The following is a 24,703-nucleotide window of genomic DNA, read 5'->3' as shown; positions in this document are numbered from 1 at the left end:
TACTGGGATAAAGAAAACAGATAAATAATTCAAAGAAATTGAGGAAAATGTACTCTGAGTGCAAAAGCAAACGGCATCAAAAACTTTTGAGTCAAAAATTTTCAGAAACAAACTGGAATCACATCCCAACTCCTGTGGAAATGGTTGGGACCTGAGGAGGGACAGTGACAGCTGCCATTTATCTCTTTGGAAGAGAACAGGAGGAAAAAAATGGTGCAGGAATAATGAATGGGTAACGTCAGGGCAAAAATAACTGACTAGAGACATGAATGCTTGGGGATTATTCATACCTAAAAAAAGAAATGTGAATATAGAAAAACACTTGAGAGAGAATGGGGATTTTTTTTTTCATGTCCCCATTTATATTTAAATTCAAAATTTCCTTTTATACCCCAAATAAATCAGCTTAACATTACTGAAATGCTTTTCTTTCAGCGAAAAAAAAATAAATTCAATGTTTTTCAGACAATCCAGTGGTAGCCAGTTAATTGACATTGGTCCAACAAAACCATGATGGGTATTTGTTTCTGAATTTTACTGTCATTGATATAGTATTTTTTATATAATTTTAAAAGCTTAGAAATTCAACTCTGAAATAAATTATTGCAGTGTCTATGTCATTAAAAAAACCTACCAGCAGTTCACTGAGTTGTTCATAATCAAACATTTCATTTTCATACTGTTCTGCAAGTTCTTTACCCAAGGCAATGGCCTCTTCCCACATCTGTTGGGAAAAAAAATCACAAAACAACAAAAAGAAGCTGAATTACATACCTTGGTTAAACATCAACATTAGAATCAAATAAATCTGGATAAAGGAACCAAATGAATTGTGTCACATGCCTGAAAACACTGAGCATCTGACGTGCCAAAGAGCTGTGCTGGGGTTATGAATGTCTCTATTCATGGAATCATGGAATTGTTGAGGCTGGAAAAGTTCACTGAGTTCACTGAGTCCAACCATTCCCAGCACTGCCAAGGCCACCGCTGCCCCGTGTCCCCAAGTGCCACCTCCTCAGGGATTTTAGATCCCTTCCCTGGACACACTCCAGCCCCCCAGTGACTTTTTTATCATTGAGGGGCCCAAAAGTTGACACGGGATTGGAGATGCCTGAGCAGTGCCAGTACAGAGGGACAATCCCTGCCCTGGTCCTGCTCCACACCATTTGTGACACAACCCAGGTGCCACCGGCCTCCTTGGCCTGGTGGCACTCAAGGTGATTTGCTCCATGACCTTCCCTGGCACAGGATGCAAATTTACTGGATCCCAATCAAGTCAAATGATCAAAGAGCTTCAGAAGTGAAATGATTCCTGCCAGCCCATCCAGTAATGTGTAAACACAGCCTGTCCACCAAGAAACCCAGGACCTAAGGCTTTGGAGCAAGGCTGGTGATTGATTATATTTCATAATCACCTCTCTCTCCCTCTAATATCTGTAATCTGTATTAGACAGGACAGGCAATTTGCAGATATTGCTTTGAACAAATACTCATTATATTTCCATTGGTTCTTCTTCTTCTTGTTCCTCAACCATGAAATTCAGCAGCCGTCTCAAGTGACCCAAAGAAATTTAACAATATCCTTCAGCTCCTCAGAAGGAAACAATCTTAATGAGGAGCAGCAAGAATGGTATTAAATGTGCATTTTTCATTTGTTTTTTCCACTCCAAAGATAAAGAACCACTCCAACCCAAAAATATGCTTAAATTAGCACACCAGGCTATCTAAGATCAAACCTGATGATCTACCTCTGCTGCTGAAATTTGGTTGGCATTGCTGACCTCACTTTACAGGTTGACCTCACTTTATTATAAAAATGAGTTTCAGAATAAGTTAGAAATGCAGATTTTATCAGCCTTCATCTTAAATTTAAATCCTCTGGCCACACCACCTCATTCTCCTCTCAGCATGAGGCCACACGTTGCCCTGGTGGAATCCTGAGGGGATGCAGCAGCCAAGAGCAGGTGGATGGCGGAGGGCTGAGGGAAGGGCTGAACACACAATTCCCCATTTTCCCCCTAAAATATCCACCTCTGGGGACAGGGAGTTTGGGATGAAGCACCACAATTTCCAAAGATGGTGGGAGGCGGATGCTGGGGAGAGAAGAGGAAATGTGACCTGGAGAAACCTTCACAACAACTGAGCCCTGCATCCATCCCATAAAAATCCCTCAATCCCATCCTCTTCAAAGCACTGTGCAAATAAGAGACATTTTACACCCCAAACCCCAAAAGCTCCCCAAACCACACAAATGAAATTCCACACTCAAAGCCCCAAAATCAGCGCCAGGTGAATTCTCTTTGTTTACTGATCCGCAAGGTGAAATTGCAATTCTTAGTATATCTGGAAAACTTGGAAAAAATAAGACTTTTAGAAAAATTCCTGGTTCTAGATGCTGATTTGAAAAATAAGAATAAAACATTAAGGATGAATCCTCAGCAAGTCTTCATATGGAACATGCCAATGCCACAAAAAGCAAGATGGGTCCCACTGGTTCACTGGCCATCCCTGCTTCTCTCTGGAGAAAAGGAGCCAATTTTCAAGGGGAGGGATGGACTGAAAGGTTATCCTGGCAAACTGAGTGGGAATGGCTGGAAAGCAGCAGGAGCAGGGAGGGAGCTGCTGATGGTGCAGGAGATGAGGAAATGCAGAGGGAAAAACATAGGAGATCACATGGAAAAAAGAGGTTCCTGCCCTCCAAGTAAAGACAAAATAAGGGCTGAAAACTGCACTGTGGGGCCCAGCAAGGGGAAAGGAGCTTCTGAGTCCTGCAAAAACCAGCTGGGATGATGTCTGGACAAAGTGGTGACCTAATTAAAGATAAAAAAGCCATGAATGCTCACAAGGAGCAGAATCTGGTTCTTCATTAACCTTTCCTTGCAGCTCCTCGTGATATTCGACCCCTCCTCTTGATTTTACTTATTTCTCCAACAAGGTTCAGAACGTTATTTATCCAGGGAAGAGGACTGGAATGAGCATGAGTTGCCTCATGTTTGTAAAGTGCCTTGAAGGTGAAAAACGCATCAGAAGGACTAATTACAATCACGGTAATGAGGGATCACGTCTGCAGGAAATTATAAGGCAGCCTGAACGCTCTGCAACGTAATTTTTGCAAATGGAAGGATCTGAATGTTTTTATCCATATTATGGATCTAATCTAGCATGATGATACAGAGCATGTTTTTATTTTTAAACAAAAATTAACATGAATTTAAGAGTAAAGGCACAGTTGCAGAAGAAGGGGGACATTTTTACACACCAAGATGAGTTCATTTTGACTCAGAAGGGCAATACAGCACCAATTTATAGCAGCCGAACTAATATTCAGGTGTTTGTTAAGTCAGCAAGTGAAAGCTTTCAAAATCACTTAACCTTCCCTCATTTTGAGTGCCATTTTCTTCTGAACTTCAGTCATCCATAACTTGTGCATATTTTCATTTCAAAGACAATCGTGCGACCATCACTTCCCTTGTCCTGCTTCCCTGTTTGTGTGCTCCAGATTTAACCAGCCCCTCTCCAAAATGAGACTGGAAATAAACTGAAGCCTAAATCATTTTTGATTTGCATCAACCCTGTAAACAAACTCTCTTGGTTCTTCCCACTGACTCCTGGATGAGCACAGATGTGTTCCCAAACCAGGTCTGGGAATGCAAAGGTTTAGATAGGATATTGGGAAAAAATCCTTCCCTGTGAGGGTGGGCAGGCCCTGGCACAGCTGTGGCTGCCCCTGGATCCCTGGAAGTGTCCCAGGCCAGGCTGCAGGAACCTGGGAGAGCTGATAAGATGTCCTTGTGACACGGTAGAACCAGGTGACCTTTAAATGTCCTTCCCAACCCAAACCATTCAGTGATTCTGAAAGCAGACACACTCTGCCTACACATCACTGCCTGTAGGTACCACAGCACTGCCACTGATTAAATAACAACTTTAGCAGAATTAAATCTCCTTTGATTTTTTTTTCACCTTCCCACTCTTGTCTGTCAGCACCATAAACACACTGGAGCAGAGGCTGCACCTCCTCTAGCCTGAACAAAGCCTTTAGATGTTACTGAATATTAATATTAATAATGGATTCTGTAAATGTTCCAGAGCCTGAAAAATGAATCCTCAAATTAAATGTGATCCAGATTTAGTTCATGTACAACAGACAATAATCACATAATCCTTGTGCTCTTCCTAGCAAGGAAGTGGAGATGAACAGGAGAAAACCAGACCATGGAATCACACCAGAAGGATTTGGGTTAAAGCTCATCTCCTTCCACCCCTGCCAAGGCAGGGACACCTCCCACTGCCCCAGGTGCTCCCAGCCCCAGTGTCCAGCCTGGCCTTGGGCACTGCCAGGGATGCAGGGGCAGCCCCAGCTGCTCTGGGAATTCCATCCCAGCTCCTCCTCACTCTACAGGGAACAATTCCCAATTCCCAATCTCCCATCCAAATCTACCCACTGTCAGTTTAAAGCCATTCCCTGTGTCCTGTCCCTCCATCCTTGTCCCCAGTCCCTCTGCAGCTCTCCTGGAGCCCCTTCAGGCCCTGCCAGGGGCTCTGAGCTCCCCCAGGAGCCTTCTCCTCTCCAGGTTAAACAATCCCAGCCCTCCCAGCAGAGCAGCTTCAATTAGAACATTTGTTTTTGGCTTAAATGACTGGAATTCCTTTCAAGGTTCTGTAAAAGTCAGCTTACAAGTTCTCCTGCTGACATGGTGTCACATCATCTGTAATGGAACACTGTAAGGAGTGTACTGAAAATCTATTGTACTGCAAATACACAGTAAAAAAGGGAGAAAGGGGAAAAGATTCTTTCCATTTTTGCCAGACTCCAACTTTGTCCCTCTCCAGCCAAGACCTCTGCCTAAGAGAAAAAGCACCCACTTTTTCGTTTCTACTGCCTCTCAAAAACCTCACTGTGCTCCAAGGTCTCTGTTTGGAATTCCCAACTGTCCAGCTGTTCCTTCAGAGGAACAATGAGAACTTGGATTATGGAACTCAACTTCTTGAGTGGAGAGAGCCCTGAACTCCAGAGGCCCAGGAGTCCACAGAATCACTAAGGTTGGAAAAAACTTCTGAGATCATCAACCATCACCTTGTTAAACAATAAACCCTGCTCTCAGGTGTCAAATCCACACATTTTTTTAACAATTCCAGGGATGGGGACTGCAGCACTGCCCTGGGCTATCACCATCATATTTTCTGAAAAATCCCTTGCCCAGGATTTCTTCTCCTGGGAAGCTGAGAATCCTCAGAGAAAAGGGAGGGGAATATTATCTCATTTGCTTCTCCCTGTTTTGCTGCTTTGGAACATGGTTGGAAATTGTTCATCCAACATGTGAATTGTTTTTGCTTTATGACCAATCATAGTCAGGCTGCGTTGAGACTCTGGAGAGCCATGAGTTTTTCATTAGTATCTTGTTAAGCCTTTTGTCTGTATCCTTTCTCTATTCTTTAGTATAGTTTAGCATAGCATTCTTTAAAATAATATAATATTACAAAATAATAAATTAGCCTTCTAAGAACATGGAGTCAGATTCATCATTTCCTTCCTGCCACTGGGAACACCAGAAAATACCACACTGGGCAGCCTGCTCCTCTGCTTGCAACCCTTTCCATGAAGAAACTTTTCCTAACATGCAACCTAAACTTTCCCTGATGCAACCTGAGGCTATTTCCTGAACTGCCTGGCTTTTCCTTTGTGCAGCTGCAGCACAACACCCCCAACATCACAGAAAACCAACCTAAAACTGGAGATTTTCCCACCATTTTCAGAGAAACATGGACTGTGTGTCTCACACCCCCTGCACAACCCTCTGAAAAATTCAGCTGTTTGCTCCAGAGCCAATTTATTCAGGTGAGGACAGCACGGCTGGAGCCCAGGATCCTGATAAATGAAATCTATATTCTTGAAGGTCAATAACTCCCAATCTGCTGCCTCACAGATTTCCTGCCTTGGAAGCTTTCCCAGCTTTGCCCAGGACATGGCAAGTCTTCTGGAGAAATGAGTTGTACAGGGAGCTCCTACACAGGATTTGTACGAGGTACAACTCATTAATGGGAGAAACAATTTATCTGGAGAGGGGACCAGGGAGAGAGGCTGCTGATACTGGAAGGAAAATGCTTCCTTTATACTCAGGGGGTAAGAAAAATGTGCAGAGCCTAAATTTAGTTGTGTAGACATGAGCTGCAAATTGTTATGGGCAAGACTTTGCAGATGCAGGAGATCTGTTTTAGGGAAAACCCAGAGATTTAATTTATTTTTCAAGCTGGATTGCTTGTTGGCCAGAAAGAACTACAGCATCCAATTTAGTTTTTGAGGTTAATAGCAGCAAAGGAGGATCTCAGGGTATTTCTGAGCTCCTGCAGAGTTAATGGTCAGGAGCAGTGAAATAGTCTGGGATAAGAATATTATGGTGCCATGTTCTGATGTGTCAGGGACTTTCTAAGCTGGTTAAAATTTCAGGTAGTGTTAATTAACCAGCACGAAGGCTTAATATTTGAAATAAAATGCTAAAACTCAGCAGTTCTCTATTGTTGGCACTGCATTCAAGATACAGCCAGGTTGGAAACTCTTTAAACAAATAAATATATTCATTTGGAACAGGGTCAGACTCTGTGTCCTCCCTCTCCCAAGACTCTCTGTCCTTCCCAGCTCTCAGGACAGCTCTGGGGCTGAGCTGGCCACCAGCCTCACACAGGTTTTTGGCAGACAGGTGAATTTCACCACTCACTTGTTAAGATGGAAGAAAAAGCCATTTGATGTCATCCCACGAGCCAGAAAAAAAGACCTTTTAAGCCAAAGCATTTGCTGTATAATTTCAGATATTTTCTGTTCTGTGGGTGCTGTAGAGCAGTAAAAGCTTTTTTTTGAGAAGGAGGGGAGAAAGGAGGAGCAGAAATAAATGAGCAGTGTGCATTTATTTAGCCTTTTCTCCTCAGGACCAACACTTTCAATTTATGGAGGAGCAGAGGAAAACCTGTCCTGATTTATGGGCAGCAGCACCACCAGCAAACCTGAGCCTGTGGCCATTCCCACATTTCAGCAGGCAGGAACAGGAATGCTGCTGCTTCCACTGTGGCTTCACCAACAAACCTGGTTCAAAACAACACCTTATTTTTGCCAAGGAGCATTCCCTGGATCCAGGAACTCATCAGCATTGATTTCCATCAGCTCTTTCCCAAAGGAATGAATGCCACCCCTTCCCTCATCCCTTTAGTCCCGTCACTATTTCCCTTCTCACCTTGGGACATTCTAAGCCAAGGATTTCCAGCAAAGTCCCTGCATTAAGGAAGCTTCAGGAAAACACAGAGAGAGCAAACACTTGAGAGCAGCTCAAAGGATGGGTCAGACTGCTGGGATAAACCTGAGGATCAGGATTTTAAGGGCAAAAGCCAAGAGAGATGGGGAGGAGACTGAGAAGCGCAGTGCAGTGAAGAATGATCCAGGAGAGAAAAGGATCCCTGTATCAGGGAAACAACTTTCCTTTTGGAAAGAAGGAGCTTAGAAAAGGAATGAAGAGCATAATTAATTAGGAATCTAATCCATAAAGTAGAACAACTGCAAAATGCAAAAGTGGTTTCTCAAAAATGCTCCTTCCCTAAGGGTTAAAGTTGTACTTCAGCTTTATAAAAGGCTGGTTCAAGGACCAAAAGTCAAATACAGGTGAAAAAACAAATTTCCTTTAAAATTAAAAATAGAAATAATTTTAAAAATAAGATTAAAAATAGAAATTAAAATGAAGAACCCGAAATGGATCTTGAACTCCCAGTACCAGGAACACTCTGGTGAGGGCCAGCATTTTGTCCTCAGCCCACATGAGGTGCCACATTCCTGCCTTCAGGGCAAGTCCAGCTCCCTTTTCCTCACTTACAAATTTCTCAGGCACTTTTGGGCCAGGAGTGAAGTGCTCACTCCATTCCAGCCTGTGTGTGGAGGAATAAATCTAAATTCACCTGCCCATGAATGCCAATATTTAAGGGATAAGCCTTGTGGTTGGCTTTCAATAGACAAGAAAACTGTGAATTTCCCTGGGAAATTACTCTGCCAAAAGAAAGGGATCCTGATTTTTGAGAGGCTGAACTACATCAACCTTTAAAAAACAAAAAGCCAGTATTTTAAACCCAATTTTAGGAAATTCCTCTGCTCCATTTCCTCTACACAATGTTTCTAGGTCCCACATCTCCCTCCCTTCCCAAATCCACAGCTTCCCATCAGGCAAACAAGGGGAGCTGAAGGATTCTCTTAGCTCTTGTAACTGCCAGAAAAAGTCCTCCAAATTACATGCATCACTTCTTTATTTACTCCATGGCATCATATGCCCATATATTTACCCTTAAGAGATGAGTTATAAATGTACCATTGATTTCTTTTGACTTTTTTTTTTTTTTTTTGTAACCACATTATCTGTAAGCGCTTCCTGAAGGTTGGGAGAGGCAGGCTGGGAGAGGCACAGGCTCACAACTGGAAAACAAAACTCCTGAGTTTTTGGAAAAGCCTGGAGTGTCTGCACAGCTGCCCAGGGCTGGTGACCTTCTGCTGACTCCTCTTGTTACGTTAATGGGAAGGGAAATCAAACAAGTGGGATCTGGAGTCAGCTGCCAGGCTGGGACCCAGCTGGGTAATAATGGCACAAAAAAAGCAAAAATTGGTCTGGGCACGGGTTCAGTGTCCCAAAAATGCACAGCAAATGGTGTTTCAGGTGTGGTACTGATCATGGAGAGCTAGAGCAGCTGCTGGGCTACATTTGCAAACTGCTCAAGGAATGCAAGGAGTTGATTTAACTTAATGTCAGAATGTCCCAAATGAGAGGATTACCTTCCATCTACACTGGAAACCTCCACTTGGAGCTTCCTGACATTTGCAAAATCACACAAGATGAATATTCTCAGTGTATATTGATTTTTTTATTTCCCTTTTCATGGAGTAATGTGAAAAATTATCACCAGCTTGAGTGACCAGAAAATGAGAGGAGGAATATCTGTAAGCAGGAAAGAGCAGTTTGGAAATAAATCATCTCCTCACAGACACAAAAATCACACAGGAGTCCTGGCACTTGAGTTCTGCACAGAACTGATGCTCAGCAGAACAATCCCCAGTGCCTGGACACCAGAAAGGACCGACAGAAAGCCATAAAGACAAACAAAATAAAAGCAACAAAATAAAATAAAACAAAATAAAACCAACAAAACAAAAAACAGGCAACTCCTGGTTTTCCTTTCAGACAGGAATGTAAGATTAAAATAAGCTTTAAAATCAGCTGTGACCCTCATTCAAATGAGATTCTTCTCATTCACCCAGGAAAAGCTTTTTGGGCAGCAGGAACTGTCCCCAAGTGACCTCCAGCAGCCCCAGTCCCAAACTGCCACTTGTGCACCACTCCAGAAATATATTGTACCACTTTTGTCCCAGCCAGAATTGCAATTTTTACCCCAATCCAGAAGTACAACTTTTAGCACCACTCATTAACAGTTTTTAAACATTGCATTAAGATAAGCTATAAAATTTGACTTTCTAAGCAACATTTCTAACAAAATGATAGAAATGAGAGTTCCTATCAAATTTATTCTAGGATTTTAATCTGATTCTGCTAAAAACTCACCTGGAAAGGATGGGCTGGCTGGATAATATTCTAATTCTACCAGAAAACCCCACTTCTGTTTACATTTAAACCCCAAGTTTACATTTCTGAAATATTCTGACAAAGAGATTCCTACTTCTGTAGTGGAATATTTCGTGCCTGAAATATCCAAACACTGATCCATCCCTGTCTCCCACATTAACCCCCTTCCTCTCCAACACCAAGGAATGCCAAATGCAATTTCCTTCTGCATTAACAGATGCAATTGCAATGAAATATCCTCATCCCAGGATATTTATGATATCAGCCACAGACATCCAGGCCCTGGGGGAATTATTTTTGTGCACATGAGGAAAAACAAGGGGAGCTGAAGGATTCTCTTAGCTCCTGTAACTGCCAGAAAAAGTCCCCCAAATTACATGCATCACTTTTTTATTTACTCCATGGCATCATATGCCCATATATTTACCCTTAAGAGATGAGTTATAAATGTACCATTGATTTCTTTTGACTTTTTTTTTTGAAACATCATTATCTGTAAGTGCTTCCTGAAGGTCACTGGATGCAAACTATGTCTACTATTAAATTTATAAGTTTGAGAGAAAAGCAATGAAATACATTTGCACTTTTTTTCTTCCCTTTTTACCTTGCCCTTGTCAAAGTAATGGATAATTTCTTGATAGAGCTGATCTTTCAGCTGTCCTTGAGTAGCAGCTTGGTATCCATCCCGCTGGGTAAGATGTGCTGCACATGCTTCTTCTGACCACTAAATCACACACACAAAAAAAAGGGAAAAGTGAAAGCAAATCCAAAGCTATGAGCTCTGAAGTGAAATATAAGAGAGAGGTTTTATTTAAAGGAGTGGTACTGCAGTTAATGCACCAACAAAGGGTTTTTTCACAGCTGTGCCCTTTGCTTCCCTGGGCACAAGGAGCATTTATTTGGATGCTGTAATTGGAGGCTAATTACATCCATCAGCTGGAGGGAGCTTCTGGAGGTGGCCTCCTCTCCTTGGTGAGTTTGATGAGAGTGACCTTGGCCTGCTGATGGGTACAACCTGCTGGGGACACAATGAACACTTCACTTTGTGTGGGAGAAACCCTGGAGCGCAGAGCCATCAACACAAAGGTGATGCCTCAGGTTTGGCTTTTCTATGTTTCACACTCTGTGCTGCTGTAGTGTGTGGGTCTGGGTTCACATCAGGGGATGGTGAGCTCTGTGCACAGAGCAGGGAGACAAAACAATTCCTGCTCCAGCTGGGCACCAAGGACAAATGACCCAAATCTCAGCCCAAGAGCACAAACACCGTGGGCTGGAGAGAGAAAAACAAGCAGGGTGGGACTGCAGGGGCTAAAGCTGGAATGGGACAATGAACTGCAAGGTGCAAATGGAGCAGAACTGATCCCAGTGACAGACCCCGTGCCCGGCCGTGCATTTTGGGGCCATTTTGGTTCATCTTGGGTGCAGCCCTGGCTGGGCTCTGGTGCTGCCCAAGGTGCATCCATGGAGGAGATCCTTGGAATCAATCCCTGCTTTATTCTTTAGCTCTGTCCAGCCTCTGCTCTAGGGCAGCCCTCACAAGGCATCACAGGGAAGGGCTGCAGGCAGGGAAATGAGAAGGTTCTAACTCACTGAGGATTGTGGAGACAGGGAAAGCCTGTCTGCAATTAGCAGCTCTGGCTGTTCCACCAAATGACTGATGGATCAAGCGTAAGATGTCAATCATAGGGATCATGGAATGGTTTGGGTTGGGTTGGAAGGGAGCTTAAAGCTCATCCCATCCCATTCCACCCCACCCCTGCTACGGGCAGGGACACCTTCCTCTCTCCCAGGCTGCTCCAAACCCCATCCAACCTGGCCTTGGACACTGCCAGGGATCCAGGGGCAGCCACAGCTTCTCTGAGCAACTCCCAGATTCATTTCCAGAATTACTGCTACTTTACCTCCTATATATTATTAATTTTCACCCAATCACTTCTTGATTTGGCCAAGATATTTGTGTTGGGGTCATGCAGACACTTCTGACAGCTCTGTTCTGAACTCTGTTTCAGAGCAGCACAAACCTGCTGGAGCTTGCAACGTGATGGAATTTTTTTCAGCATGCTAAGAGCTGCTATCTTCTGTTAGTTTTGAACACCTCAATTTTGACAAAAAGGGTTGAAAACACAACAAAAAGTCTCTTTTCTTGAGTGTGCTTCATCAGCTTGCAGTAATTTGGCCTCTCTCCTTCCACAGACAGAGCCTTCTTGCAGATTTAAAGGTGAAATTCTCACCTACTCTCAGTCCTGCCCTCGATGTGATCCCATTAAAATCTCTGGGATGAAATATCTGCCCGTGATGAGTGTCATTGAAAATCCTGTCCTGAGGCCTGACAGAGAAACTCAATTGCTCAGTTACACACCCCCAGTGCTGCTGCTCCTCAGGCAACACTGAACTCCTCCCTCCACTCAGGGCTGAGCTAGAGATTGATACACTTTGATAATAGAGTAATTCCAGCCTCTAATGAAATTATACTTACAAACAAACATCCACTCAGGGATGAAAACCTGGGACAAATTCATCCCTGGCATTTGCTATTGATTTGCATGAGAAGGAAAGAAAAATGGCTATTTCCTCCCATGGAGTTCTTGCACTGAATCCAAAGGAGCACATTAAGAGAGACACTCACCTGCTCTCTGAACACATCCCCTAAGAAAAGCCACAACTGGCTAAACTCTGATTTGAGGTCACACAAAGTAAATTGTCTAACAAGTCCAGGCCATGCCAGGTGAAGTCTGAGTGAGGTTTTAGGGTATGGTTTATTCCATCATTTATTCAGGAACACAGCCCCCCTGGAAGGGAGTGAATCCTTCATCCTGTCTAAAAGGTTCATCCATATGAAGTGGGCACAGTGCTTTTGCACTCCAGATGAATCTTCGAGATGTTTCCTTGTGTAATAACCCTCTAATGATTTTAAAACACAGTAAATACATTTCAGAGTGTCTTAACTGAAATTGCACATCTACACTCTGCATTTTATTTAGTCTTTTTATGGCTTGGATGCAGTTTACTCAGCTCTGAAGTACGAATAATTCTCAGCGCATCCATCAGAAGGATCTCATTTAACACCTTCCCCTTTTCAACTTTTCAAAATAGATATTTGACACACTTTGCTGGGGATTGCTGAAATTAAAGCCAGGATTGCCAAGAACAGTTGGCTGCTGAGGATGAGCTCCTTTTCCTGGATGAAGAGGGGCACCATGGGTGCAATCACACAATCCCAGCCTGCTGGGGGTGGGAAGGGACCTTAAAGCCCATCTGGTTCCATCCCCTGCCATGGGAAGGGAAACTTTCCCTGCACCAGGAGGCTGCAATACACTGGAATGAGCAGGACATCAAGGGGAAAATGAAATTCTCATTTATTCTGTCCCTGACTCTCTGTCCCTGGGGGGGGCATGTCCTTGAGGGGGGTGGAAAGAGATCCAGCACTCCCTGAGGAAGAAAAATTTCACTGCAGGTTGTGAAATGAGAGGAAGACAAACAGGACTAAATCAAACTCTTCCAAACCCTCTAATTCTTATCACATTGAGATTTTTACTTTTCCCATTAACTGCTTTGCAAAATTAAAACATAAACCCAGGAATTCAGAGATGATTCAGCTGTATTAAATGTGATTTCATGACACAAGTGTCTGCTGGCAAGAGCAGCACCTTCCTAAGTGACAACCAGGAGAGCAAAGTGGGTACCTGCTCCCACATTTGTGACATTAGCACATAAAAAAGCTGCATGTCAGAGACAAAATATTCTTTCCAGAATGTTTTCAGGGGATTAATGCTTCTGAAGTACAGCTTCATTTCTGGCTGGCAGTGGGTAGTGTCAAACACTCAAATGCTTTATCTCAGGCACTTTCTGCAGGTAACATGTTATTTGTGCATATTGCAGGCTACACCAAACACTCCTTGAAGAGGAGCAGTATTGTTGTGCCTCTTCAAATGTGCTATAAAGTGGGTAACACAGCATTAAAATTATATGCACCTTTTAAAGGCATGACCTTGGAGAGAAGGCCATTTGAATCTCTCTGCAATTTTCTCAAATCAGTTACAGCCACCCAAGAGCACTCGAGCAGGGGCTCCAGCACTCCTGGCACAAAAGATCTGTGGAGAGCTCATTTACTAAAATACCTGCTTAGAGGCTTTCACACATTGTACAGTCTGGATATTTGCAGATATTTGGATTTTGTGGGGCTGACTTGACCACATTCCCTTCACTCCAGCTCCAGCTCCACCTCTGCCACGCAGTGCTTTCCTCTGGGCATGAATTCCACGTGCAAAAGGGAACCCAGAGCAGTTCATCAGCTTCAAGTGCAGCTGCTCTGAGTGCCAAGCACCCCCCTGGCTGGCTGCTGCTGGCATTTCCCAGACTTAGGATGTGTTTGGGGTTTACCTTGAGGAGCTTTGCGTGCAGGAGCAAGGTGTAGGCAGCCTCTGTGTAGTTGTCACACTCCTTGTGCAGGTCACACAGCTTGTACAGGTACCTGCCAGCAGCAGAAACAACGGCTCTTAAAAACACTGGGTTCAAGATGTCACTCAATCATTTATTTTGAAGATTACAAGGGTTCAAGTCTATCTTCAAACAAGTAAATATTTGTGGGATTGGTTAAATTTCCTATTTCTGTGTGCAGAGAACATTTAGGATCATTTGCATTTCCATTGTGCTGTTTTTAAGGGACACTCAGGGAATCATGGGGTCATTAAGGTTGGAAAAGTCCTCCAAGATCACTGAGTCCAATCTCTGGCTGAACACCACGAGAATGACTTGTGGAGAGTAATAAATCCAATCCAGATGTTGTGCAAGACAGAACACTTTTACAGTTCAGCTATGGGGACAGGAATAAGTTTCATTCTTTACCTTCAATATCATCACATCTCACTCTATTCTCTTCGTTTGATAATTTTTACACTGACAATTTTCATTCTTTACCTTCAATATCATCACACCTCACTCAATTCTCTTTATTTGTTTGATGATTTTTACACTGACAATTAAAAAAAAAATCCCCACAAAACTATTAAAATTGTATTTTGAAAAAGCCAGTGAAAATCCTTTCAAGTTTGATATTCACGAGTTTGTTAGCAGAAATGGGAGAATTTGGCTGGGGGGTTGACAGTGAGAGGCAATTTGTCTTTATAGAGATGCTGAACAGGGCAGACCTAAATAATAACAAATCACTTGATGTGTTTGTCCCCAGTTATCAATCCTGCCATTCCCTATTCTTTTTGCAAACTTCTAAAAGACCAATTAAAACCATTTAAACAACAGGAAGAGAGCTGACAAGTGAAAACTCTTCCAAAAAGATAACAAGCACCTGAGAATGAATAATGAGTCACATCTGGATACCTAAAATAGCATTACAAACACAAACTTCATCATTTGAGCACAACACTCGGCCAAAGCACAAATGGGGAGCTGTGAACCCTGAGGTTTGCACAAAGCACAATATTTCCATGTTTACTTGGTCTGAAAAGAGACTTTATAAGCTTTAAGTTTAAAATAAGTGTCAGTCAGGTATTATTTAACAGTTGCTTTTTATTCCAAGTCACATATTTTGTACCTCACCAGGAGGCAACATCATTTCTTTGCTCAGCTTATTTGTTTTCTTTACCAGCAGAAGAATTCTGGCTCCTGAGTATTTCAGTGTTCACTGTAATGGAACTGAAGGACTTGGAGAAAGGGGACACAGATAATCTCCTGACTTTCACTTCCAGCACTCTGTTCTCAGTGCAGATAAGCTTTTGAATCACTTCAGGTTCAGCCAAGGTGTGATTTTTCATTACTCCTCTCCTCCAGCCCCCAAGTGACTGCTTAATATGAACTTAATTTCCCCAATTACAGAGCCTGTGTCAGGCAGTTTGTCACCAGTCATGTTTACAAACCTTATGTACATCTCTTCCCTCTCGATCTCCTTGTAGAAATTCTGAAAAACAACATAATTTGGTTACAAAGTCTTTGATTTCACACTTTGGAATGTACACAGAACACGCTCCAAATTAAAAATTCATAATTGCGTAACGTCAGCCTCCAAACTGCAAAATGAAATTTGCCTCCAGTGATGGAACACAAGTTATTTAACGCAGAAAATCAAATGCTGGGATGTTTCATGTTGCAATGTTTTAGGGCTTCTGCCTCATTGCAAAGGTTAAGAATTTGCAAGAACAATACTGCCAGAAATTTGCTGCTGGCATTTGCAAGTCACACATCATTAACCATTTTCAGCTGAAAATTTTCTAACATACAACAAACCCAAAATTTTTAGGCAACAGTTGTTCTGTGGATTGAAAACTCTGAACCTTAGTCCACAATACATCATCTGCTCTTGGATTCTAAGTTTCCTTGGAAATACAAAGTCAGATTAGTGTTATTTGTCTGGTTTCATATGTCACACATTAGCATCACTCTCCTCTGAGTGCCTCCAGCCTTGAGATAAACTGGTTAACAGTGCAAATATTGTAAATGCAAAATATGATAACTGGGGAGACATTCAAGGCATTTCTGAATCTGATTTCAAGTTTAAAATGTACCTAAGAAATTTAGGTACATTTAGGTACATTAAAATGTACCTCCAAAATTTAAAATGTACCTAAGAAAACAAAATACCAAGAAAGTCCTTCTTCACTGAAATAAATATATTTCAATGCTAAATTAAAGAAGTTTGAGGAGGCACTAAAAGAGCACAGACCCAGTACTAAAAGAGGGATAAATCCAACACGAAAGTGATCCCTTAGAAAAGAACTGGAATGGATGACAGAATCCACATTTCAGAGAGGAATGATGGGTTATTCCAGGGGTATTTCAGTTGATATAACTGCTTATTAGTTTTGGGTTCCATTCAGAAAACAAACTGCCAAGGCCACCACTGCCCCATGTCCTCAAGTGCCACATCCACATGGATTTTAAATCCCTCCAGGGATGGGGACTCCACCTGGGCAGCTGTGTCAGGCCTGGATAAACCTTTCCATGAGGAAATTGTTCCCAAAATCCACCCTGAGGCTCCTCTGGCCCAGCCTGAGGCCGTTCCCTCTGCTCCTGTCCCTGTTCCCTGGAGCAGAGCCCGACCCCCCGGCTGTGCCCTCCTGGCAGGAACTGTGCAGAGCCACAGGGGCCCCTGAGCCTCCTTTGTTCCAGGTGAGCCCCTTCCCAGCTCCCTCAGCCTCTCCTGGGGCTCCAGTCCCTTCCCAGCAGCACTGGCTTAAGTGGAGATCAAATCCTCCCAGTTAAACCACTGTCAGTGCAGACAAATTTAATCCCAGGAAAAGCTTGGGATCAATAAAGTCCCAATTAGGAACTCTGTGAGACCTCACGTGGGAATTGTGCTCAGTTTCAGTCGTGGGTTGGATTTTTGCAAAGGCATGAATTTCGATTCAGGTACCTGGAGAATGATGAAAAGGCTGAGTGGGCCCTGGAGGGAAAACGGGAGTGTAAAATCAAGCTCAGGTTTGAAATCACGGCGACCGAAAGCGACGGAAAATTCCGCCCTGTGCCGCTTCCCGGGATTCCAGCAGCTCCATAGGGCTGTGCTTTGTGTCTCACAGTGACTGCACCTGACAGCAGCAAATCACCCACAACATCTATCATCTGCAAATGCCTCCAAATTCAGCTGCCCAAAGCCAGCAGCAGGAGATGCTGCTGGGAGACACCTGGAGAGAACAAACCCCCAAGGGCTCCTCGGCTTCCCCATGGGGATGGCGAGAATTCCTGGGAGGAGGCTCTGAGTGCTCTCATGAAGGGAAGGAGAAACAAATTCACCTTCCCAAGGGAATTTTCCCGGTTTGACCCAGTGTGTGGTGACTGTGATGTGCTGTTTCCCATCCTGCTTGGAGACCTGGCAGGATTTTCCAGCAGGGCTCTGCTCAGGAGGACGCCGTGACCTTTCTGCAGGCAGCCCAACAGCACTTGCTGCATCACCAGCCTGTGACAACTCTCCAAGTCCCTCCTCTTCGCCCATTTTCCAAACATTCTGATGCTTTCTGATGTGCAGAGAAGAAAAACAAACTAAAAATAAACGCCCAATTTCGGATTTGATGCCTCCATCTCCTTTCCTGCTCCAGTGGGCACCGTTTTGCTCATGGCTGATGAGATGGGGTGGTGTAAATGCTGCACTGCACAAGGCCAGGACTGCATTAGATGCAAAATAAAAAACCTAAAAACTACATTATATGCAAAAAAGAAAAAAAAAAAGCTGCAAACTATTTACTCTGCTCTTTCCTGAACAAAATCCATCAGCCAGATCACATAAATGATAAACACTGGCTGTGCCTCATGTATTTAAGCAAAATCAAAGCGTTGATGATGATATGGGGAGGAAAGTTTGGAATTCTCAGTAGCAAACAGTGGAAAAATCAAATTTAGTTCACGTTACTTTGGGGTCTCTGAAAGTTATTTTTCATGGGTGCTGATTTTTGGGTTGTAAAATCTCATTTTCTAAATCTCCACCAAAAACCACGATGTGTGTGAGTACAATTGGAACAATTATTGCTTCCAACTCCAGCCCAAATAGACCAAGATTTGTGTATGGGGTGGACACTCCAAAATTCCAGGACCTAAGAGGAGGAAATTTCCCATCAGCGAGGAAAACAAGCCAAGCTTTTCCTGCTGTGAATCAAATAGTACCTCCAATTCCTATTTATTCAAAATAATTTGAATAAAGGGGCTGAGCAGAGAGCAGAATATAAATGGGATTGCAAATCCATGGGAATTTTGGGAGTAAATGGCAGAGAACTCCGACATTTTGTATGTCAAGTGGTTTTCAGCACAGAGTTGTTTATACACCAATTGTAAATGTCAATGAACAGGCCCTGTAACATTTCTCCTTAAATCTTTCTGTAGAAACAATTAAAGAAGGGATAATCCATGTTTTCACAGATTTGCCTTCACCAAAATAGGAAAAAACATAGGGGAAAAATGAAAGCATTCTAAATTTCCCCAAGAATCCCAACAAATACTCTGCTTGACATAAGCCCTTTGCTAAAGATGCAGGATTCTGAGGGCAATGGGGGTTTGGGTGATTTTAGGGTGATTCTGTAGTGGTTTTATGGTAGTTTTGTGGTGATTTTTGGGTGATTTTATGACCATTTTGTGGGGATTTTTGGTGGTTTTGTGGTAGTTTTGCGGTGGTTTTAGGGTGATTTTGTGGTGATTACGCAGTGGTTTTGTGGTGATTACGCAGTGGTTTTGTGGTGATTTTATGGTGGTTTCATAGCAAATTTGTGGCGATTTTGTGGTGATTTTGCAGTGATTTCTGGTGATTCTGTAGTGGTTTCACAGCGAATTTGTGGAAATTTTGTGGTGATTTTGCAGTGATTCGCGGTGATTCGTGGTGATTTTGTGGTGATTTGTGGTGGTTTTGCTGCTCACCAGCACGTTGACGGTGCAGCTCATGCGGTTCTCCTTGTTCTCATCGTGCATGATGGTCCTGTAGTCCAGCAGCCTCTCCATCAGCCTCACCACCAGCTTCACAAAGGTCTCCCCACTCTTGGCCAGGTATTTGTGCTTCCTGCAGTGCTCCAAGAGACTGAAAAACCAATTAAGTTCGCCTTGTTAATCACACGCAGAGAAAAACCTTGACTCAGGTGCAGTTTTAAATATTGCGCATCGTTAACAGATTTTAATTATTTCTGGGCTACAAAGTTCATTGTAGTCTAATTGCTCTCTCTCCTGACTTCCTCGTGACATAAATTTTGCTGCTGATCAACACTTACATTTTGTCAAATAACACTTTGTACTGCTCATCTCCACGGCCTCCTTCCACTTCGTGATCCAGTTTGGTGATGATCTCATTTTCGAACTGTAATTAACCAAAGCAAGCGTAAATAATCAGCTGGCAAATATTTCACTTTATTACTGTAGCCTCAATGCCTCACAGATTGGTTGGGTGCCTCGGTGAGACGTTTAGCCCCTGCTTTAAAGCCTGATTGACTTTTAGAGTTTGCAGTCTCTGGTTTTTTAGACTCTCCACGACGATCTCCTGCCCTACAAGGACTTCTTTGGTTCAAGGAATCATTGGTCGTGCTGTTAAATGAAGTGTAAATATTTGCATTATGGAAAACTAAAGAAGGAGATTAATGACAGGAATTGAGGGCAGGGAGAAAGGAGAGACAGAATGTCCTCAGCAGCAGAACTGAACACAAAAATGCTGGAAGCTCTCAGAGAGGAGAGGCAACACCTGAGGCTGGATGACCCTGCTGGGTGCACCCCCAGCATCCCTGACACCCCTTTTTAGCACACAGACACTGAATGCAGGACACAACCTGATGAAGCTGTTAATAAACCCTGCAGAAGGGAAGGGAGTCAAACAACTCCAGAATAATTTTATTTGGGCAATACTAAAAGGATGCAAACCTAAGTGGTCAACAGAATATGTTTTAAATGCAACCTGGGTAATTCCCTGGATTTTTTATGATTACAGAGGGTTTTAGCTCTCGCTGCTAGGAATGGATGTGAACTGTTACTGGAGGAAGGCTCACTCCAGGCCTGCTGCTCTGCCATGAATCAGTGAAGTCACCTAATTCCTAATTCTTCATTAAATAAGCACAGACAGCCACAGGATTAAAGACAGAGATCTCAGCAGGAGAGGCTGGGCAGGCTGGGAGCCCCTGGCAGGGGAATGGGAGCCCAGTGCTCCCAGTGGGAGTTGGGTGACAGAACACTTGTCACCAGGTTTTTTCACTGTCACTTGCTTAAGCCACCCCCAAGGATGCTGAGGATAAGTAAAGGGCCCCTGCACAAGAGCAAAGAGTACCAACATTTTATAAATGTCAAGAGATGTACTTTGCATCTGCAGGTGATATTAACAGCACATAATGTACCTGTGGAGAAAGAATGGATTGTCTGGATCATTAAAATATTCTGGGATGGAAGGGACCCGCAGGGATCATCCTGTGCAGCTCCTGGCCCTGCACTGGCACCCCAAAAACGCCACTGAGGGCATTGTCCAAAGGCTCCTGGAGCTCTGGCAGCCTCAGGGCTGTGCCCATTAACTGGGGAGCCTGGCCAGTGCCAGCACCCTCTGGGGATGAACCTTTCCTGAAATCCAACCTAAACCTCCCCCTGACACAGCTCCAGCTGCTCACTCAGGTCCTGCCCGGGTCACAGAGAATACAATGAATCCATTACGAAAATAAGGGCAGGAAGATGAGAAAAGGCAGGATAATGCAAATCCACCCCCTCCCAGAGCCACACATGCTCCCACAGTACCAGAGAGCTGAGTAAAACACTGAAACAACACAATGATGAAACAGAGAAGTCACAAAAATCCTGTTCCCTAATGAGCCCAGAATAAAATTGACTTTCTAACCCAACGTGGAAAATGACACTTGCTGCCAGCCCCAGCCCTGTAGGCGATGTATTTTTTAGGAAGAGATTACTCAGATAGAGAAGAGCAATTACATTTGTCATGCAGGATCTCTAGGATCTTGCCACTATCAGTTTTACTTAAACCTCTGTAAATCCATGCTTTGTTGGGCCATTTCCCCTAACAGCCTCTTGGGCTGAACAGAGCCACACTTGTGGCATTTTGGGGGTTTTTAGGATTATTAACAATATCTTTGCTCTTCAGTCACTCCTGGTATTTCTCATGGAGTCGCTGTGATGCCGATCATCTGTGCCAAATGAATAAATGTTATTTAACATCAGTTACAATTCCTTCTGTGCTCTTTCCATGGAGGAAGGTTTTAGCAATACCAGCTGAGGTTTATGGAGCTTTGGAGGTTTATCACTCCCCATGATGGGATCAGGAATGTGACCCTGGAGCTGCACAAGCCAATGGCTCTGGGACACTGCATCTGGCATCTGCTGATAAACTCCACTTTTCCTTTTCTCCCTCTTTCTTTTTTTTCCCTAATGCACTGAGTTTTTATAAATGCATTACATTTAATTTAATGCATAAATAAGCCTGCAATTATTGTGATGGGATTTAGTCTCAAATGAAGAAATGCCAAATCTCCAATGTTTCCATTGGAGCCAGTGCCACTTGCTGAGGCTCTTTCTGGAGCTTAGGGGGAATATCTGCACCATCAGTGAGCCACACTCACATCCTCCTGCTGACACTGAAAGCTCAAGGGGTGATACCAGGAAGATTACAGGACATTTTTATCCACATTCCCTCGCAGCTGATCAAGATCTCAGCCTCTCTTCAGGATGAGAGTTTGAACTTGAGCAAAGAGCACCTCCTCTGTCTGTGACAATCTCCCACCTGGAGCAAATAAATCAGGGTGAGCCATCTCATGTCAACTCAACTGATCACTTCTGGGCTTGGGTTTACCTCAAGGAAGGCTGAATTTGTAGCACTGGCTGACAAGTTAATTTTGCTGTAGATGAGGAGGACTTCCAGCCCTCCAAGCTGCTATAAATTCATTTTGATGTGGGCTAATAATAATTTGCCATATAAAATTCAAGTGACAGATCACACCAGCAGAAATTAGTCCTATCACAGAAATGACACCCAAGTACAGCAAAACTTTGCTCAGAGGTTTCTCTGGAAGTTGGTGGTTATTCCCAAAGGTTTCATCTGTTTTCTTTCCTACTTTTCCACAGCATTCCAGCTGGGAAACAGATGTGGAGCCATTCAAAATGATGGGATCACCCTGGAGGCCACTGCATGACCCTTCTCCCTTGCTCCCCAGGTGGAGTCAGAGAGGATTACTGATGTTTTCCAAAAGGCCAGAAACAAAACAAAAAAAACTTACACATTTACACTCCAACTGTGGGTAATTACAAATATTCCAATCCTTTGTGAGGGATTAGTTATTTGAATGTTCACTGGGATCACAGGAACTGGAAGAGTCATTTACTTGTGTCCTGCCTGCAAATCCACAGCACAGGCAAAGGGAGGTTAACCCAGGGCTCAGAAGTGGCAAAAAACCTGAATAAGGAATGATGGGTTCTGAAAACCAAGAGAGATTCTGATGAGCTAGGGGTAACTTCTGACTAGGGGGAATTAAATCCATCTGAAATTCACCAATAACCAGCACGTGAAAACCAAAATGCTGGTGTGACTGTTTGGTGGTACTGAGATTTGTTGTTAAATGTAAGAAATGGGCTCAGCTCCAAACAAGCAGAAGTGGTATCAGCAGTGACACAGGTCCAGAAAAGGTGAGTTACAATTCATGCCAAGAGTGCTGGTAGGAAATGAGGGATGAAGGCACAGCTGGGAGCACCAGGCACCGACAGCAGGAGCTTTCCATGCTCCAGGTTCCACATTCCAGCTGAGGGGCTGTTTCACCTGAAGCTTTCCCTGCTGTTGGCACCACAGGATCCATCCCACTCACCTGAGCAGGCCCTGAACAATCAAACCAATTCTCTTTCATCACTCCTGTGGCTCTGACAAATTCCCTTTGATCCAGAGGCTCTGCTCCTGATACCAGCCAAGGGAGAAGCCAAGGGGAGGAGGAGGTGTTCCCTTCCACAGGGAAGCTTCAGTCCCACACTGTTTTTAGGATGGGATTCCTGCTTTGAGGCACAGGCTACTTTGAAGTCTTATAAAGGCTTCAAAGCACCTTCAGAGGGAGAGCACAAAATGGGCAACTCCAGCTTTTAATTCAGTCGGCCTTAATAGAGTTCTCTAAAAACAAGGGGTATTTATCTTGTTCTGTCTCTAAATACACTGGGAGAAGAAAAAAAAACAACTCTTCTGTCTGTTCCTGGTTTTACCAGGCAAACCCAAATCCTCCTGAAATGAAAACCACCACAGGGAAAGCTGCCTGTTTATCACACAAACCATCATAGCATCACAGGCCTGCAAAAAACTGCAGTTCCTCCCCCACAAATCATGAGGTTGATACATCTGCTGGAGAAGTGGAGCCAACCTAAACCCTTGTTGATGTGACTAATAAGGTTAGATAATTGGATTTCTGGCAGATTAGTTAAACAGCAGCCAACCATGCCATTTGGAAGTTCTCTCTGGAAGCAGTGCTGGACCAGGATAATTGGTACTTGCATATAAAGGATATAAAGCAGCACATTACATCGACCCATTAAGCATCAAAGCTTGCCTAGGTACTGGTAATATTAAAAAAAAAATAGATTTTATCTATTTTTATCACTTCAACACAAAAGAGACAAAAAAATGACTGAGGAATCTACAGACCAGGCATCCCCACTTCAGTTCCTGAGGAAACCACAGAGCAAGATCTCATGGAAGGTTTTTCCAGGTACACAAAGGGCAAGAAAATGACTGGAAAAAACCAATTTGCCAAGCTGAACTTTAAAAAGTGTTCTCTTCAGTGGAGCCTAAATATGTCCTGGATTGCAGCAGCAAGAGCATGGCCAGAGCAGCAAGAGGACTACTGCACTTGTTGGACCCTGGCTAGAATTCCATGTCTGGCTCTGATCCACCAGCTGAGAGACCCTGGCAAGCTGGAGATGGTCTAAAGGAGGGCAGAGTGCTGCAGAACCTGCAATGCTTGAAGGAATTGGGCTTGCTCAGCCCAGAGAAAATCCAACTCAAACATTCCAACACCTAAAGGTGCACAGAGAGGAGATGGAAGCAGAAACAGGCACAAGCTGACCCAAGGAAATTCCATCAGGAAATAAAAAGCAGAAAGTCTAAATCATAGAATCCTGGAATGGTTGGGGTTGGAAGGCACCTTGTATCATTCCAAACCCCCTGCCACAGGCAAGGACACCTTCCAAAGGCCACGAGTAAACACTGGAATAGCTCACCCAGAGAAATGCTCAGAGAACCCTCCCTGGAGATACTCTAAACTGAGCTTCAGGGGGTCCCAGATAACCCAGCCTAATGCCCAGATTAATTCCAGAGGTCCCATCCAGCCCAGACTTTCCTTCAACCCTCTGCTTTTCCCCTCCTTCATTCCCCAAAGGCCAACCAGAGATACTCAGCAAACTCAGAAGTGCATGATCAATGGACAGACTGATTATTCCTTGTAGGATGTGGCTGGCTCTTCCAAACCCATGGAAAAGGGTTTTTTTTCCTCTGCACCTGTCCTGTCAATGCTACATCCATAAAGAAGCTACACTGCCACAGGAAATATTATGTCAAGTACAACCACAGACATCTCTGACTTAAGGATGAGGCATTTTTCTTAAAAGGCAAAAAAACTCCCTAAGTGAAATATTTAAGACATTCATTTATTAAAATCAGCCAACTA

The 24,703-nt window shown here is 43.5% G+C and overlaps 1 protein-coding gene across 1 annotated transcript in view; it reads right to left on the bottom strand.

Annotated features, from left to right (window-relative positions):
- Nucleotides 1–24,703, bottom strand: part of DOCK1 (dedicator of cytokinesis 1) — a 254,970-nt gene that overhangs the window by 41,583 nt on the left and 188,684 nt on the right. The window contains exons 34-39 of the mRNA XM_014308424.2: nucleotides 19,298–19,383; nucleotides 18,954–19,110; nucleotides 15,476–15,516; nucleotides 13,986–14,076; nucleotides 10,210–10,329; nucleotides 635–724 (exon numbers count right to left, since the gene is read on the bottom strand). Coding sequence (XP_014163899.1) covers nucleotides 635–724; nucleotides 10,210–10,329; nucleotides 13,986–14,076; nucleotides 15,476–15,516; nucleotides 18,954–19,110; nucleotides 19,298–19,383 — 585 coding nt within the window. The remainder of the gene's footprint in view (nucleotides 1–634; nucleotides 725–10,209; nucleotides 10,330–13,985; nucleotides 14,077–15,475; nucleotides 15,517–18,953; nucleotides 19,111–19,297; nucleotides 19,384–24,703) is intronic.

Source organism: Geospiza fortis, unplaced genomic scaffold, assembly GCF_000277835.1.
Source record: "Geospiza fortis unplaced genomic scaffold, GeoFor_1.0 scaffold452, whole genome shotgun sequence".
Lineage (NCBI taxonomy): Eukaryota > Metazoa > Chordata > Aves > Passeriformes > Thraupidae > Geospiza > Geospiza fortis.
Note: the sequence above shows the minus strand (reverse complement) of the source record. Positions and strands in the feature narration are given on the sequence as shown.